At 70.3% G+C, this 15,214-nt stretch overlaps 2 protein-coding genes across 4 annotated transcripts in view; one reads left to right on the top strand and one right to left on the bottom strand.

Moving 5' to 3' along the window:
- Positions 1 to 532: 532 nt before the first annotated feature.
- On the top strand, positions 533 to 5,863 carry LOC310894871 (uncharacterized protein). 3 transcript variants are annotated; one of them, XM_083825508.1, is made up of 5 exons: positions 537 to 1,948; positions 2,150 to 2,343; positions 3,363 to 3,489; positions 3,921 to 4,034; positions 4,246 to 5,863. In XM_083825508.1, exons 2-5 carry the CDS (start codon positions 2,248 to 2,250, stop codon positions 5,454 to 5,456), a joined length of 1,548 nt encoding a protein of 515 aa, XP_083681634.1. In that variant the 5' UTR covers positions 537 to 1,948; positions 2,150 to 2,247; the 3' UTR covers positions 5,457 to 5,863. The 3 variants fall into 3 exon arrangements, with proteins under 3 accessions (XP_083681635.1, XP_083681634.1, XP_083681636.1); XM_083825509.1 differs by lacking the exon at positions 2,150 to 2,343 and having other exon boundaries at positions 533 to 1,948; XM_083825510.1 differs by lacking the exons at positions 537 to 1,948; positions 2,150 to 2,343; positions 3,363 to 3,489 and adding an exon at positions 3,626 to 3,729.
- The window catches only part of LOC310894876 (SCO-spondin-like), a 40,617-nt gene continuing 29,651 nt past the window's right edge, over positions 4,249 to 15,214 (bottom strand). Inside the window, 26 exon segments of the mRNA XM_083825517.1 lie at positions 4,249 to 7,833; positions 7,931 to 8,061; positions 8,181 to 8,241; positions 8,343 to 8,438; positions 8,548 to 8,771; positions 9,111 to 9,275; positions 9,368 to 9,414; positions 9,498 to 9,643; positions 9,729 to 9,856; positions 9,989 to 10,153; positions 10,249 to 10,451; positions 10,599 to 10,737; positions 10,855 to 10,971; positions 11,577 to 11,738; positions 11,810 to 12,052; positions 12,184 to 12,230; positions 12,316 to 12,440; positions 12,705 to 12,835; positions 12,981 to 13,127; positions 13,202 to 13,390; positions 13,512 to 13,558; positions 13,723 to 13,875; positions 13,959 to 14,199; positions 14,481 to 14,612; positions 14,684 to 14,851; positions 14,999 to 15,208. Coding sequence (XP_083681643.1) covers positions 7,039 to 7,833; positions 7,931 to 8,061; positions 8,181 to 8,241; positions 8,343 to 8,438; positions 8,548 to 8,771; positions 9,111 to 9,275; positions 9,368 to 9,414; positions 9,498 to 9,643; positions 9,729 to 9,856; positions 9,989 to 10,153; positions 10,249 to 10,451; positions 10,599 to 10,737; positions 10,855 to 10,971; positions 11,577 to 11,738; positions 11,810 to 12,052; positions 12,184 to 12,230; positions 12,316 to 12,440; positions 12,705 to 12,835; positions 12,981 to 13,127; positions 13,202 to 13,390; positions 13,512 to 13,558; positions 13,723 to 13,875; positions 13,959 to 14,199; positions 14,481 to 14,612; positions 14,684 to 14,851; positions 14,999 to 15,208 — 4,412 coding nt within the window. The 3' untranslated portion in view covers positions 4,249 to 7,038.

The raw sequence follows: 15,214 nt of genomic DNA, 5'->3' as shown, positions 1-15,214 counted from the left end.
CACGCGGTGCTGCGGCAACTGGTGGCCTGGCCGTGCGCTTTCTGCTTCCTCTGCAAGGATGGGAACGGGGGTGGCAGGTTGCTGGAGCAATGCTGCGGGATGGAGGCTGGCCGCAGCAGCATAGGGAGCAGCGCGGGGAGCCGAGGGTGCGCAGCGGGGAGCGAGCTGCCCCCAGCTCTGCAGGAGCACGATGGGGACAGAGCACCGCGCCTGCTTACAGCCCTTGGACTGCGGCGTCCCCAGGGCTCACCACGGGGCCACTTCTCTGATATTGTCATCAGTGCTCTGGGGGAGGCACCGAGCGCACCTTCAGTCAGCTTCCAGGTGGCACCAGGCTGAGGGCACTGGGGTTGTTTAGTCTGGAGAAGAGGAAGCTCAGGGGGGACCTTACTGCTCTCTAAAACTACCTGAAAGGACATTGAAGCAAGGTAGGGATCAGGCTCTTTTCCCAAACACGAGGGGAAAATGGCCTCAAGTTGCGCCAGGGGAGGTTTAGGTTTGATATTAGGAGACATTTCTTTACTGGAAGGCTGCGCAGGGCAGTGGTGGGGGGTCACCATCCCTGGAGGTCCTCAAGAGACGTGTACACGCAGAGCCCAGCGGTGTGGAGGACCTCGTCGGTGCTGGGTTAGAGGCTGGGCGAGACGACCTCAGGGGTCTTGTCCCACCTGAAGGACTCCATGACTGTGGCACCCGCAGGTCCCTGCCACCACCCGCGCACAGCAGATGAGGGGACAGAAGGGAAGGGAGCAGCACCCGCGGCAGCAGGGCGATGGGCAGAGGTGGGGAGCAGCTGGGCACCGGCAGGGGGGGACCCGCTCGGTGCTGGGGGGGGCAGCGGCACCGGGTGCGGGCTGGGCTGGGGGCTGCAGGAGCGGCGTTGGGGACGGGAGCAGAACCCCCGTGACCTTGAGCAGACCACGCTCTGTGCCCAGGAGAAGCGCTCGCTGCTGCAGAAGGTGCCCGGGGTGGTGTTTGCGAGGCGCTCGGCTCTCGCTGCACCCTGGTGCCCCAGGCCCTGCAGAGCTGCGGGGGTCCCACGGGAGCTGCGCCCATGCCTGTTACAGGACGTGAGAAAAAATCCCAAATAATTTTCTTCAGACAGGACCTTCTATGAAGCTATTTTATTCGCGATTGCAATGGTGGGCGTCCTGTCAATCAGGAGCGCATTGTAGTAAACAAATCATAACGTCTTATTCCCTATTACCCAACACCTGATCACCTCCCCTGTTTCCTCACTGGCTGAGTACTACAGGTTCACAAGCTACTCGACGCTCCGCTATACCATGTGTGTACATTTTTTCTTTTTTTTCAACCCTTTAATTTCTCCTTTTTTATGTTTCAAGAACCTGTGATCTTTGTTTTACTGTTCCCACGCTGCTCATCCTGTTTTTCTCAAGCTTCCACCTTATTTTGGAGCAGTGAGGCCTTCTACTGTCCGCTTGTCTACTTATCTCCTTATTATGACTACACAACTACCTTGGAATACAGAAAAGTAATTCTCTACTGCAAAAACACTACTTAGTTTCTCACGAGGAGCCTTGGGGCCACTGCAGCTGCTGAAGCGCCAGGGCCGGAGCAGCCCCTGCCCGGCGCAGGGCAAGGCAGTGGGGTGGGGGCATGGCAGTGCCGGCACAGCCGGGGGGGCACAGCGCTGTGCCGAGCGGTGCTGTGCCGGGCAGCACCGTGCCGTGCATCACGGAGATGCACCGGGCTGGGCCACGCTGAGCGGTGCTGTGCCGGGCAGCACCGTGCCGTGCGTCACCGAGGCGTGCTGGGCCATCCATCCCCGAGCCGTGCCGTGCCGTACCGAGCCGTGCAGTGCGCGGCAGCAGGACTACAGCTCCCGTGCTGCACTGGTGGCGGCGAGGCCCGGCAGCTGACGCAGCCCCCGGCTCCCAGGGCCGCCTTTGTCCGTGCCCACGGCCGTGCTGGGCGGGCGGCGCAGGTAGGGGCTGCGGGCCAGGGCTGCGCAGGGGCGCGGGGCTGCGGCGGGGGGCTGGGAGAGGGGCAGGTCCCGCTGCACGGGGGGTTCCTGGCCCCGACCCCCACCCACACCCCCAGTGTTTCGCTGGGGAATGCGGTGGTTGATGGGTGGGCCGGCTCCCGCCTCCTTTTGGTTCCTTACGCCAAATGTTGTGTTTGGCAGAACCCGCAGGGCCGTCTGTCGCTGTGCACCCGTGTGGCTGAGCGGCGGGACGGGCCTCGCCGCAGACCCGGAGCACCCGACCCTGCCTGCATGGACCGATGCCTGGGCACGCTTCCCTCCCCGCGCTGAGAGCCTGCGGGCGGCGGCTGCTCGGGCAGGGGTTGGGCGCAGACGGGGCCGCGGCGGCGCTCACGGTAAAGCAGCCTGGTGGCCCCCGTAATGCTCCTGTCCCCTGGCACCGTGACTCTGTGCCCACCCCCGGGGGCTCGGGCGAAGCCATATCCGGGATCGGTGACAGATCTGGGATCCGTCCATCTGTGCTGCGGGCAGTGCACAGGGCTGCAGCTCCCGGGGCTGCACCCGGGCTGCCCGTGCCCGTGGCAGAGCCGTGGCCCCACCGGCCGTGGGGGCGACCCTGCTGCAAACAGGGCCAGGGCAGGGGTGATGGGGGCGGCAGACGGAGGCAGTGGGGTTTGCCTGGGAGGGCAAATTGCTGGGAGGGGGACGGGGCGCAGGGGCTGGGTGCTGCGGTCCCCCCCTGGCTCCCCCCGTGGGCTAGGACAGCCGGGTCTCCAGTGCTGCTGGGTGCTGCTCCTGTGGGGCAGGGGCACCCCACACCCGGGGCGATGCCCTAATGGCGAGAAGCGCTCTGAGACCTGGTCCCATGCAGGAGGCGTTGGTGCCTGGCCCCGAGCTGGGCCCACTGAGAGCATTGCCAGCGGGAGCTGCCTGCTGGCAGCCCTGTGCTCCAAACCGAGTGTCATGGGGCTGCTGGGGGGTGAGGGACACGAGTGGGCAGCACACGGGGGCTGGAAGGGCACAGTCCCCCCTCCTCTGAGCATTCAGCACCCGTCTGTCTTGCTTGGGGCCGAATTTACCTCCAAGCGTAGCGGTGGGGAAGGCGGCGAGGCAGCGCGGGCGGCGTTCCGCAGGGAGGCACGCCGTAAGGGCTGCTGGGGAGCGGGGGCCATGGTGCTCGGTGACCCCGCTGCGCCTCCTGGCTGAGGTGCCGGCACCCCCGCAGCCCCCCAGCCTCCTGCAAAGCAGGGTGGGGGCAGGATCGTGGCAGAGAGCTGCTTTGCTTCGCCCCCTGCTCCCCAGTGCTGCAGTCGCGCTCAGCTCCCGTGGGCCGCGGGCAGCAGCGGCAGCAGCAGGAGCCGCGGATTTTCGTTGGCGCGGCGCAGCGTGCCGAGCTCCTGGCTTGTCGCTGCAGATGCCGGTGACGTTTGAGGACGTGGCCATCTACTTCTCCCCCGAGGAGTGGGCAGAGCTGGCGGGCTGGCAGCGGCAGCTGTACCGCGAGGTGATGCTGGAGAACTTCGAGGTGCTCGCCTCGCTGGGTGAGGAGCGCGCCGGAGCCGCGGGGCTGGGGCCGAGCCGTGGTTCTCCTCTGTGACAGAGCTGGAGTCCTGGGAACTGAAAATCCGTCTGCTCCCGTTCCACGTCTGGACGCTGATTTAGTGGTTATACTTGCAGGTTTTTACACTGCCCAGGCAGTATCCTGAGGACAGCAGTCCTGGTAGAAAGGCTGGCCGGGAGCAGGTGAAATGCGGGAGTGCAGAGGCGGTGCCGAGAGCAAGGCAAGGAGAGCTGGCAGGCGAGGGGACGGCAGCAGCGCAGCTGTAGGCTGGCAGGGGCTGCCTGGCATCGCCGCAGGGCCGCGCAGCTGGAGCAGAGCAGGAGGAGATGCGGGGGGCCGCGGGGGGGGCTGCGGGGCTGGCAGCAGCGCGGGGGCAGCGCGCGAGGGGGCCGCTCTGTCTGCCCCGCACAGGCTGCCCCGGCACCAAGCCCGAGATCATCTGCGAGATGGAGCAGGAGGAGATGCTGAGTGCGGGACGGCACCGGGAGCCCGCGGCGGGGAGGAGGCACCCGGCCCCCTGGCCAGGCGGGTACCAGCGGGGGGGGAGCCGGGGGGCGGGCGTGGGGACAGCCCCGTCCCCTGGCCCCCGCACGCCCCGTAAGGTTTGTTTGCGGGGGGCTGCCCCCCGTCAGCCCGGCGGGACGCGGGCTCGGGGCAGGGGGTGCATGCTGTTCCCCCGGGGTGGGGGCTCCCTTGTGCCGCCCCGGGGGTGACACCCACCCTGCCCTCCCAGCAGACGGTGACGCTGGAGCCAAGCGGGAGGCGGAGGAAGGCCCGGAGCAGCCGCCGGTGCCCAGCACCTCCACCCCACGGACACCCCGGCGGTGCCAGGTGGGCAGGAGAGGGGGGGTCCCGGCGGGATGCCCCTGCCCCCAGCCCCTCCCGGCCCCCCCGCTGCAGAGGAAGCCGCCCACGTGCCCGGAGTGTGACAAGAGCTTCAAGAGCAACACGGCGCTGACCATCCATGAGAGGAGCCACACGGGCGAGCGGCCCTTCAAGTGCCCGCGCTGCGGGAAGGGCTTCCCCTCCAAGGGGGACCTCAAGCGGCACCAGAAAATCCACGCGGGGCGGGGGGAGCCCCCCGGCCCCGGGCTCTGCCTCCCAGCCCTGCCACCACCATCCCGGCCCCACCGCGGCCCCCCAGGCCCCAAACGCCCCCACGCCTGCGGCGAGTGCGGGAAGAGCTTCGGCAAGAGCCGGGACCTGAGGAAGCACCAGCAGACGCACACGGCGGCGCGGCCCTTCTCCTGCCCGCAGTGCGGCAGCAGCTTTCGGCTGAAGCAGATCCTGGTGTCGCACCAGAAGGTGCACGGCGGCGAGAAGCCCTTCTGCTGCGCCGACTGCGGGAAGCGCTTCGGCCAGAAGCACCACCTGCTGAGCCACCGCCGCGTGCACACGGGCGAGAAGCCCTTCTCCTGCGCGCAGTGCGGGCAGCGCTTCAGCCAGAAGCACCACCTGGTCAGCCACCAGCGCATCCACACCGGCGAGCGCCCCTTCGCCTGCGCCCGCTGCCCCAAGCGCTTCAAGGACAAGAAGACCCTCATCATCCACGAGAGGGTGCACACCGGCGAGAAGCCCTACAAGTGCGGCGAGTGCGGCAAGACCTGCAGCCAGAAGCAGCACCTGAAGAGCCACCAGCGCATACACCGGGGCCCGCGGGCGCTGGAGGACGGGCGGCCGGTCCCGCCGAGCGCGCGGCCGGAGCCCAAACCCTTCCAGTGCGCCGGCTGCGAGAAGCGCTTTCGGGACGAGGGCATCATGTTGGCCCACCAGCGCACCCACGCCGAGCAGGGGCCACAGCCGGGGCGGGCGCAGGGCCCCGGCGCTCCTCAAAAACTGCCGCCCGCGGCCCCGCAGGCTGCCGGGAGGCCGAGGGTGTGCGGTGACTGCGGGAAGGCGTTCACCCAGGGCAGGTGCCCGCGGCTCCACCAGCGGAGCCACACGTGAGTGGGGAGCACGGCTCCGGGTGCTGCTGCCGGCTCGCCCCAAGGAGCGCCCGCACCCACGTCCGCAGCCACCTTGCCGTGCTCCAAGGAGGGTGCTCCCGAAGCAAGCAGGGCAGTGCTCGCCTCTGCGCCCTGTCCCCAGGCTGCTCCCCCCACCTCACCGACATCCCCCCCCCCCCAACCAGACTGCGCTGAGGTGCAGCAGCAAAGCCCGGTGCTGTGGGCAGCCGGAGCCCCCCCCGAGCCCCTGGGCCGAGCCCCCCGTCAGTGGGCATTAGTGCAGCTCCTCTTCCCTGCTGTGTTCGAGTCACACCGCAGTGGCAGCGTGCTGCATGAGCGAGCTGCTAGCTGCCATCTGGCCGCTTGTGGCAGGGAAATCAAAATAAAAAATAAATATATCAAAATTCATCGGGGATGTTTTATAGGAAAGGAGGGAAGATGCTTCTCTCTCTCTGGGGAGACCTCACTGCAGCCTTTCAGCACTTAAAGGGGACATAAAGTAGATGGAGAGAGACTTTTTACAAGGGCAGGTAGTGACAGGACACGGGGTGATGGTTTTAAGGTAAAAGAGGGTGGGTTTGGGTTAGATCCAAGGCAGAAATCCTTCCCCCTGCGGGCGGTGAGGCCTGGCGCAGGCTGCCCCCAGGAGCTGTGGGTGCCCCATCCCTGGCAGTGCCCAAGGCCAGGCTGGATGGGGCTGGGGGCAGCCTGGGCTGGGGGCAGGGGGCCCTGGGCATGGTGAGAGGTGTGGGGGCCCCAGGCCCTGCAGGGAGCCGCCTGCCCAGCCCACGAGCACATAGTTTTTTGGTATTATTGCTGTTTTCAATCAGCAGGGGATGGAACCTGAGCGATTTTTCAGGGCAAAGCCCAACCTGTCACCTCCCCGCCTTCTAAACTGTGCTTCCCCCACAAACCTGCCCCAGGCACAAAGCTGCACTTTTCCACACATGCGTTCTTGGACATCCCTTATCTGAAGCAGCATAAAAGAAGCGAGGCTGCTTTGTCAGGATGAAAATATCTCGTAGCGACCGGCACACCGAAGGGCAGGGAGCGGCCCTGCCCAGCGCGGTGCTGGTGGGGCCCTGGGCTGGTGTGTCCCCCCAGGATCACTAATGCTAAAAAAATCCATTTGTGCTCAGAGGTTTGCTATTTTAAAGCCCCTTCCCCGGGTGGTGGAGGGTGGCGGCCGTGGACCTGCGGGCCTGGCTCTGCCCTGGGGGGAGGCAGTGACCCCCCGCTGGGCTCCGTGCGCCAGGTGGGGGCTGCTCGGGCACCCGTCAAGGCAGCAGAAGGGCAGGAGCAGAAGGGCAGGAGCAGAAGGGCAGGAGCAGAAGGGCAGGAGCAGAAGGGCAGCTCGGCACCTCCAATTTGGGAGCACACCCCATGGCACGGCACGGCACGGCATGGCACAGCAGCACCTCGTTGGGTGCAAGCAGCCACCTGCCCTGGGGGGGGACACCCTGGGGACCGTGTCATGTTGGGGAATGTGACGCTCTGGGGGCCGTGACGCTCTGGGGACTGTGCCACCACGAGCACAGGGTGCCAGGAGCACGGGCTGGTGCCTCTCCCCGCTGCCGTCCCATCTACTGTGGTGGCCTCAGGTGTGAGGGCAGCAGGTGACGGCCTCGCCATGGGGACATGAGTACTGGGGCAGGGGCTACGCTGGGGGAGCTGTGTGGGGCAGCCTGGACCCCCCCAGGGTCTTGGAGACTGGCAGGGTCTTGGGGAGCACCCAGGGAGCCAGACCCCCACACCTGCAGTGCCTTTGGGGTGCCCACAGGGTGGGCAGCTGGTGGTGATGCAGAGCCTGGTGGGCAGATGGTGGGTGCTCGGACAGCCAGAGCAGGGGGCCCGGGGATCTCAGAGGTGCCCTGGACCCACTGGAAACCTTCAAGCACCCCAGACCCTCGCCTTGCAGCCATCCCCATCCCCATATATCCCCCAGTGCAGCGCCCTGCTCCCTCCCACCTCCCCATTTCCCACTCCCACCAAGGCACGGGCGAGCTGGGTGCTTGTGCTTTTATTGCTGGGCTGGGGGGCCGGGGAGCCGGGGTGCCGTGGGGTCCTCCACCACCGTCACACAGGAGGAGCATCCACCCAGCCAGGACGTCAGCGCTTGGAGAAATCCCCCCCTGTGGGACAGCGGGGTGAGGAGGGGCCCGGGGATGGAGCGAGGGGGTCCCAGAGCTGCTCAGGACCCCCACGCCAGCCCCCCAGTCCCCCTCACCCTGGCAGCTGCTGCACTCGCAGCTGTGGATGACGGGCAGCACCACCGGCTCCACCGTGCCGCCGGCGCAGGGCAGGCTGAGGATGCGGACGGGGCTGGCGGGGTCCAGGCGGTAGCTGCAGCACTCGCACAGCGTCTGCAGGTACGGCTCCTGCGCAGCGGCACTGTCACCGGGCTGCGTGCACCCCGAGACCCCCGGCACCACGAGGGGGGCACCCCACTGGTGCCTGGCGCTGCCCCGGGCTCACCTCGGGGGTGACGGCGGTGCGGGAGCGGCAGCGCCCGCTGCAGTAGCTGACCTCCACCCCGGGCAGGGAGCAGGGCCCCTTGGTGATGTTGCGCAGCTCAGTGAAGCGCTGGCACATGGAGGATGGCTCCTCTGCAAGGGGCGGGGGGGCAGAGCTGTAGCTCCCCTGTGGCCGCCTGGCCAGCCCCACGTGGGTGGGGGGTCCCCAAGAGTTGGGGCAGAGCCGGGGGGGTTCCCTGGGAGGCCCTTACCCAACCATTCCATCCTGCAGACGGGGCAGCAGAGTCCTGGCTCCCGCACCTTCACCTCGCCCTGCAGAGACAGCGGCATCAGCCTCTCCCGGAGCCTTGGGGGGGCAGCTGGGGGGCAGCAGGGGGGGCTGCTGGGGGGCAGCAGGGGGGCTGGGGCTGTACCTCGGGGCAGGAGAGCGGGGGACAGCCATCTGTGCAGGCAGCCCTGCCGTCCACGCAGCGGCACCTCGCGCACTCCTCCTGCCACTCGCTGCCAGGCTGGGGGGGGGGGGAAGAGGGTGAGCACAGCGAGGTGGGGGGGTCCCCGGGCTCCCGCAGGCTCCCCCAGGCACCCGCAGGCACCGCAGGCACCGCAGGCACCGCTCACCTCGTGGAGCTGCCCCCGGTGCAGGCACTCGCAGAGCGCGGCGGGCACGCAGCGGCCGCTGCTGTTGCGGTAGCGGCCGGGCTCGCAGGCACAGCTGGGGGCCGGGGCCGCGCTGCAGCCAGGGGGGGCCTCACCGGGGATGTCCGTGCAGCTTTGATCGCAGCCTGGTGGCACCCCGGGGCCCTGCACCCCGGGGTCCTGCCAGCGCTCACCCTCCGGGCAGGCTGACGGCGGTGCAGGACACGTCACCGGTGGTGCACGACATGTCACCGGCACTGGCCGCGCGCTGGCCCTGCCCTCGGGCACGTGGCAACCGGAGAGGCTCAGCCGGAGGCAGACAAACCCACCCGGGTGCTTGGGCACTGCCAGCACTGCCACCTCTGCGGTAGCCCCCGCCAGGGCTGGCATCCCACAGGCGACAGCTCTGCCCCTTCCCTCGCTGCCCCCTCCATGCCCCCATGGCTGGGTGAGACCTTGGGGAGCATTGTCCCCACAGCCGGACCCACCGTGGTGCCTTGTCCCCCCCCCCCAGCCACCTCCCAGGGACATTTGGGGGCACTCACCGCAGTCGGGGAGGTGGCAGGGAGCCCGGCGCAGCGGGGGCCCCAAGCACTCTGCCCCCTCGTAGAGGCGCTGCCGGAGCGGGTGCCTGCGGGAGAGCCGCTCGCCCGCCCCGCACGTCACCGAGCAGGGGGACCAGGGCGACCACGGGGACCACAGGCAGTCCACTGCGGGGGGGGGGGGGGGGCGAGCAGGGCCCGGCTGTGGCACGGGGACCATGGCACGGGCACGGGGACAGGGACAGAGGGTGTTCTCTCACCACTGCAGTCCTCCTGGGAGCAGTTGAAGGTGCCGCGGAGGCAGGTGCTGCGGACAGAGCGGGGCTCAGAGCCCACCCGGACCCAAAGTGGGTCTCGGGGGGGGGCAGCGTGGGGCGCAGGGGCACCCACCAGCTGTTGCAGCGGTGCTGCAGGCGGCTGCCCGGCGCGTGCTCCTGCTCCTGCTCCTCCCGCGAGAGGTTGAGCGCCCAGGGCACGGTGGGGTCCAGCACGCAGCGGCACTCCTCGGGGGGCACGCAGGCGCCATCCTGCAGCACCTGCGGGTGACCGGGGACCCTGAGGCTGCTGCCCCGACCCCAGCCCACGTTCCCCGTGCCCCCGGGGGCTGCGGCACGGCCCCACCTGTCCGGGCGGGCAGGCGCAGCCGGGCTGGCAGGGCTGCTGCAGGCACTGCGTCCCCGGGCGGAGGTGGGCGCAGGCGTGGGGGCAGGCGTTGGCGCAGTCCCCGTACACCTGGCTGCGGGGACACTCTGCGGGGCAGGGATGGGGGCTGGCGTCAGTGGGGGCGGGCAGATCCCACCGCCCCCGACCCCACCGCCGTTCCAGAGCCAGCCCCATCCCCTGGGACCCTCCGTAGGGTGCCCACGCTGGGGCTGCCCTACCCGGCGTGCAGTTGCGGGCGTTGCAGACGCGGTGCTGCTGCAGCACCGGGACCGGGCACGGCTCCTCCTCGCCTCCCAGCAGCTCCCGGCGCCGCTCTGAGCTGCCCCCTCCGCAGCTGGCACTGCAGGGGCTCCAGGGGGACCAGGGGCTCAGCTGGCACCCGTCTGCGGGGGGGGAGATGGGGGTCAGTGCCACCCCTATGCCCTGCCAGGCCCTGCCGGTGCCGGTGCCAATGCTGGGGGTGCCGACGGGCGCTCACCGGGGCAGGGCTGGGGGCTGCACTTGGCCGTCTCCTGGGTGCCGGTGTCCGCGCAGGGCACCCCGCCGGGGCTCGGCAGGCAGGCGCGGTGCCGGGAGGTGCGGCCGCCCCCGCAGGTGCTGGAGCAGGGGCTCCAGGCAGACCAGGGCCCGTAGGACGGGCACGCCAGCACCGGGCACGCCAAGGTCCCGTTCACACAGGTGCTGAAGGGGAAGAGGGGCTGGGTGAGGAGGGGGCCCAAGCCCAAGGCCAGGGCATTCAGTGCCCCCCGCTCGCCCTGGGGCTGCGTGACGGGCACGGCGCGGTCCTGCCCGTGTCCCCCCCGCCGTCCCCTGCCCCCCGGCACCCACCAGTTGTGGCACTCCACCTCGGCTGCCTCCCCTGGCCAGACCTCGTGGGTGCTGTTGGCCCCGGGCAGCCCGCAGCGACATTCGGCGACGGGCACGCACACCCCGTCCTGCAGCAGCTGCCCCGGGGGGCACCGGCACCCTGCAGGGACAGGAGGAGCCGTGCACCCATGGGTGCTGCGAGCACCCGGCAGGAAGGGTTCAGGGATGCATGGGTGGGTGCTGAACACAGGCTGCACGGGGTGGGGGGGGTGCGTACCTGGCTTGCAGCCCCCCTGCACGCACTCCACGTGGTGCCAGAGGTCGGCGCAGGCGCGGGGGCAGTCGTTGGCACAGGGGGCAGCGAGAGCCTTGCCCCGGTCCTCGCACACCTCCCCTGGGAGCAGCGGCCGGGTGTTGGGGGGCGGCTGGGGGCAGCCCCTGGGGGGGGGGGCCAGGGGGTGGGATGGGATGGGATGGGGATGGGATGGGATGGGACAGGATGGGATGGGGTGAGATGGGATGGGATGGGGATGGGATGGGGATGGGGATGGGATGGGATGGGATGGGATGGGATGGGGATGGGGATGGGGATGGGATGGGGATGGGATGGGATGGGATGGGATGGGATGGGATGGGATGGGATGGGATGGGATGGGGATGGGATGGGAGGGGATGGGGATGGGATGGGATGGGATGGGATGGGATGGGGATGGGGATGGGGATGGGGATGGGATGGGATGGGATGGGATGGGATGGGATGGGATGGGATGGGATGGGATGGGATGGGATGGGATGGGGATGGGATGGGGATGGGGATGGGACGGGATGGGATGGGACGGGACGGGATGGGATGGGATGGGATGGGATGGGATGGGGATGGGGATGGGGATGGGGATGGGGATGGGATGGGATGGGATGGGATGGGATGGGATGGGATGGGATGGGATGGGATGGGATGGGATGGGATGGGATGGGATGGGATGGGGATGGGGATGTTACCTGGGCAGACGGCAGTGTTGCAGCTCTCGCTCTGGGAGCTCGCCCCCGGGCACTGCCCGCTGCCCGCTGGGTTCTGGAGGTGGCGGTGTCGCAGGCGGAAGCCCCCGCTGCAGGGCTGCTGGCAGGGCCCCCAGGGCCCCCAGGGGCTCCAGAGGCAGAGCTCTGTGGGACACGGGCGTCACCTACCTGCAGCGGGGGTCCCTCACCCCCACACCCTGCAGCACCCCCGGTACCTTGGCAGACGGGGGGGTCCGGGCAGAGCCGCTCCTGCCGCAGCTCAGCTGAGCAAGCAGCCGTGTCCCCGGCCCAGGGCAGGCCGGTCTCGGGGTCCAGGCAGGCTCGGTAGCGGTGCTGCAGCGAAACCTGGGGCACGGCGTCCCCCGGGGCCTCCTCGGGCTGGGGCAGGAGCCGCGCGGGCAGGGGCAGGCAGGGGCTGCAGGGCGCCCACTCCGACCAGGGGCTCAGCGGGAGCAGCCCTGCCAGGACACGGGGGGTGCTGGGTGGGCAGGAACCCCCAGGGTGCCCCCGAGGGGACGTGGGACCACGGGCACAACCCATGGGGCAGGAGGGGCCGGGGGTCCCATCCCAGCGTGGGGGGCACACTCACCCTGGCAGCCCTCGCTGCTGCACCGCAGGGCCCCGTCCTGGCACACGCTGCGAGGAAACAGCGGTGAGCTCCCGGCACCTCCGGCCCCCCGTGTGTGGGGGCGACCCCCCGGCCCCCCAGCGGCCCCCTCACCACTTCTTGCAGCCCAGCAGGACGATGCTCCCTGGAGCCAGGGCCACGGGGCCGCTGGAGCCGTTGGCGTGAAGGCAGTCGCACTGCTCGGGGGGCACGCAGGCTCCGCGCTGCTCCAGCAGCCCCTGCCAGGACACAGGGACGTGGAGGGGGGGCAAATGGTGTGTGCCCTCAGCACCCCCACAGCATCCCCACAGCGTCCCCATAATGTGCCCGCGGCATCCCCACAAAGTCCCCGCAGCGTCCCCGCAGCCATCCATTTGCGCCCAGGGCTCGCTGCGGGCACCAGGCTCCTCCTGAGCCCTCCCTGACCCCACAGGCTTCAGAGCACACCAGGGTGGCCCCCACCCCACAAGACCCAGCCCGGCCTCGCCCCTTTCTGCCCTTGCCTGGGGGCAGAAGCAGCCGGGCAGGCAGCGGGGCAGGGCCGGGCACAGCTGCGGGCGCTGCAGGGAGGAGCAGAGCCGGGCACAGGGGGGGCCACAGGGCTGGAACTCGAAGGGGGGCTCACAGCCGGTTTCTGCAGGGAGAGGAGAAGCTTCAGACACCCCCGGAGGCACCAGGATGGGCAGGGGCAGGGCAGGAGGCAGGGGCAGGCGGGTTTGGGGAGGGTGACGGCGCCGGGCAGTGCCAGCGCAGGAGGTCCCCACCAGCCCCCTCCTCACCCGAGCACCCCGAGGTGTCGCAGTCGCGGAGCTCCACGTCCAGCCCTGCGCAGGTGCCGGGGCCGTGCCGGTGCCGGTGCCGGTGCTGCAGGGGGGAGCTACAGGAGCAGGGGCTCCAGGGGCTCCAGGGGCTCCAGGAGCACTCGTCTGGGGCAGAGAGGGGACCAGGGATGAGGGCTGGGCACGGGCCCACCACCCCCTGCCCGTGCCTGCCCCCCTACCTGGGCAGGGCTGCAGGTAGCAAGCCTCCAGCTCCCGGCGCGGGCTGGCTCCAGTCCCAGTGCTGTCGTTGCAGGGGGCACCGGGGGTCCCGGGGGTCGGGCAGGGGCAGGAACCCTCCCGGGTGGCCAGGCCGGTGCCGCAGGTCTGGGAACAGGGGCTCCACGCGCCCCACGTGCACTGCTCGGGCCCTGGGATGGCAGGGTGGCACGTCACAGGGCACGGTGTCCCTCGGTCCCCTCCGTCCCCCTCCTGGCCCCAGGAGGCTGGCGGGGGGCTGGGGCTTTGCACCCAGGGGTGCGCAGCACTCACCGGCACAGGAGGCGTCCTCGCAGACCGTGCCCTCCGGGGTGCAGGTGCTGCGGGAGGGGATGGGGGGGTGGGTGCCACAGGAAGGGGGTGCCCACGGGACAGGGGGTGCCCATGGGGGAAGGGGTGCCCACAGGACAGGGGGTGCCCATGGGACAGGTCATGCAGAAGCAGCCCCAGCCCCTCCTGGCCCCCTGCCCACGAGGACACTGACCACTGCTGGCACTCGCCCTGCCGCCACGTGTCCCCCAGGCGCCTCTCCCAGCCCTCCTGGGGGCACAGGGGCGGGCAGGGCCCCGCCGCGCAGCCCCGGCTCTCCACATGCTCCCCCCGGCACTCCTCGTCCCACGAGCCTGACGCGGGGGTCCTGCCAGGGGACAAAGCGAGGGGACGCGTGGGTGGCAGGTCCCTGACACCGCCTCGCACGGTCCCCGTGGGCCACGTCCCCACCTGAAGCGCGTCTGCCGGCCGTCCCCGCAGGTGACGCTGCACGGGGACCAGCGGGACCAGCGGCTCCAGGGGCAGTGCGGCGGCGGGCAGGGGCGGTCAGTGCAGCGCAGGCGGCCCTCCCGGCACGTGCAGTTGTTGCAGCCGTCGTGGTGGGTGCTGCCCGGCACCCAGCTGTGGCCCCGGGCGTCGGTGCACTCGCAGTGCGCGGGGGGCACGCAGCCGCCATCCTGCTCCAGCGTGCCTGCGGGCGGGCAGCGTCAGCGCGTGGCCACGCCAGGCTGGGCATTGCCGCGTGCGTGTGCGTGTGTGTGTGCGTGTGCACTGTGTGCTCTGTGTGCAGCTCAGCCTTCGTCAGGATGTGCCCAGACCCGTGCAGGCAGCTCTCCATGAACGCCTGTTTGCAGTGCGCGCACGGCACCACACGGTGCGTGCACATCCAGCAGGCCCCAAGGGCACCCCACAGCCCCCGGGGGGGAGGGGGCCAGGCTCTGCCCCCCGGCACCCCCCCAGGCCAGCACTCACCGTTGGGGCAGCGGCAGCCGGGCTCGCAGCGCTCCTCGTCCCCGCAGGCGATGCCCTCCTGCAGGTCCTCGCAGCGCCGGGGGCAGCGGCTGGCACAAGCCACCAGGGCCATGCCGGGGGGGCAGCCGGTCCCTGGGAGGGGGGCACCCATCAGCACGGCACCAGGGTGCCCGTCCCCATCCCCGACCCCCCGCGCTCCCTACCGCAGGGCTGGGGGTTGCAGAGGCGCAAGTGGTGCCGCTCGCCCGGGCAGCGCTGCCCCCCGTTCTTGGGGGGGGGACGAGTGCAGGAGCGGGAGCGCACGGCACGGCCCCCCCCGCACGTCCGGTCGCAGCGGGACCAGGGGCTCCACGCCGACCAGGCGCCGTCCACTGCCGCCGGCGGGGACACGAGGGGACGGGCGTCACACCCAGGTGCCGCGGGGGCTGGTGCCCAGCCAGGACCAGGCAAAGCCCCCAGGGTGCTGGGGACCCTCCCTGGGGTGCTGGGGACCCCCCCTTGCTGCCGCTGCTCCCCACCTTTGCAAGCCTGGAGGTTGCAGAAGCGGCGCTGCACGTAGGCGCTGAGGATGCCCGGGCACCAGCGGCCCCCCGTGCCGGGGGGGCTGTATGCGCGCAGGCGCTGCTGCAGCCCCACGCCGCAGCTGCGGGAGCACTCGGCCCACGGACCCCATGGCGTCCACGAGCAGTTCAGGCCGGCACAGTCCTCGCCCTGGCATGGGGGGGTGTCTGTGG

The sequence above is a fragment of the Anser anser genome (assembly GCF_964211835.1).
Source record: "Anser anser genome assembly, chromosome: 2".
Classification (NCBI taxonomy): Eukaryota; Metazoa; Chordata; class Aves; order Anseriformes; family Anatidae; genus Anser; species Anser anser.
This window is presented reverse-complemented; position numbering and strand designations above follow the sequence as displayed.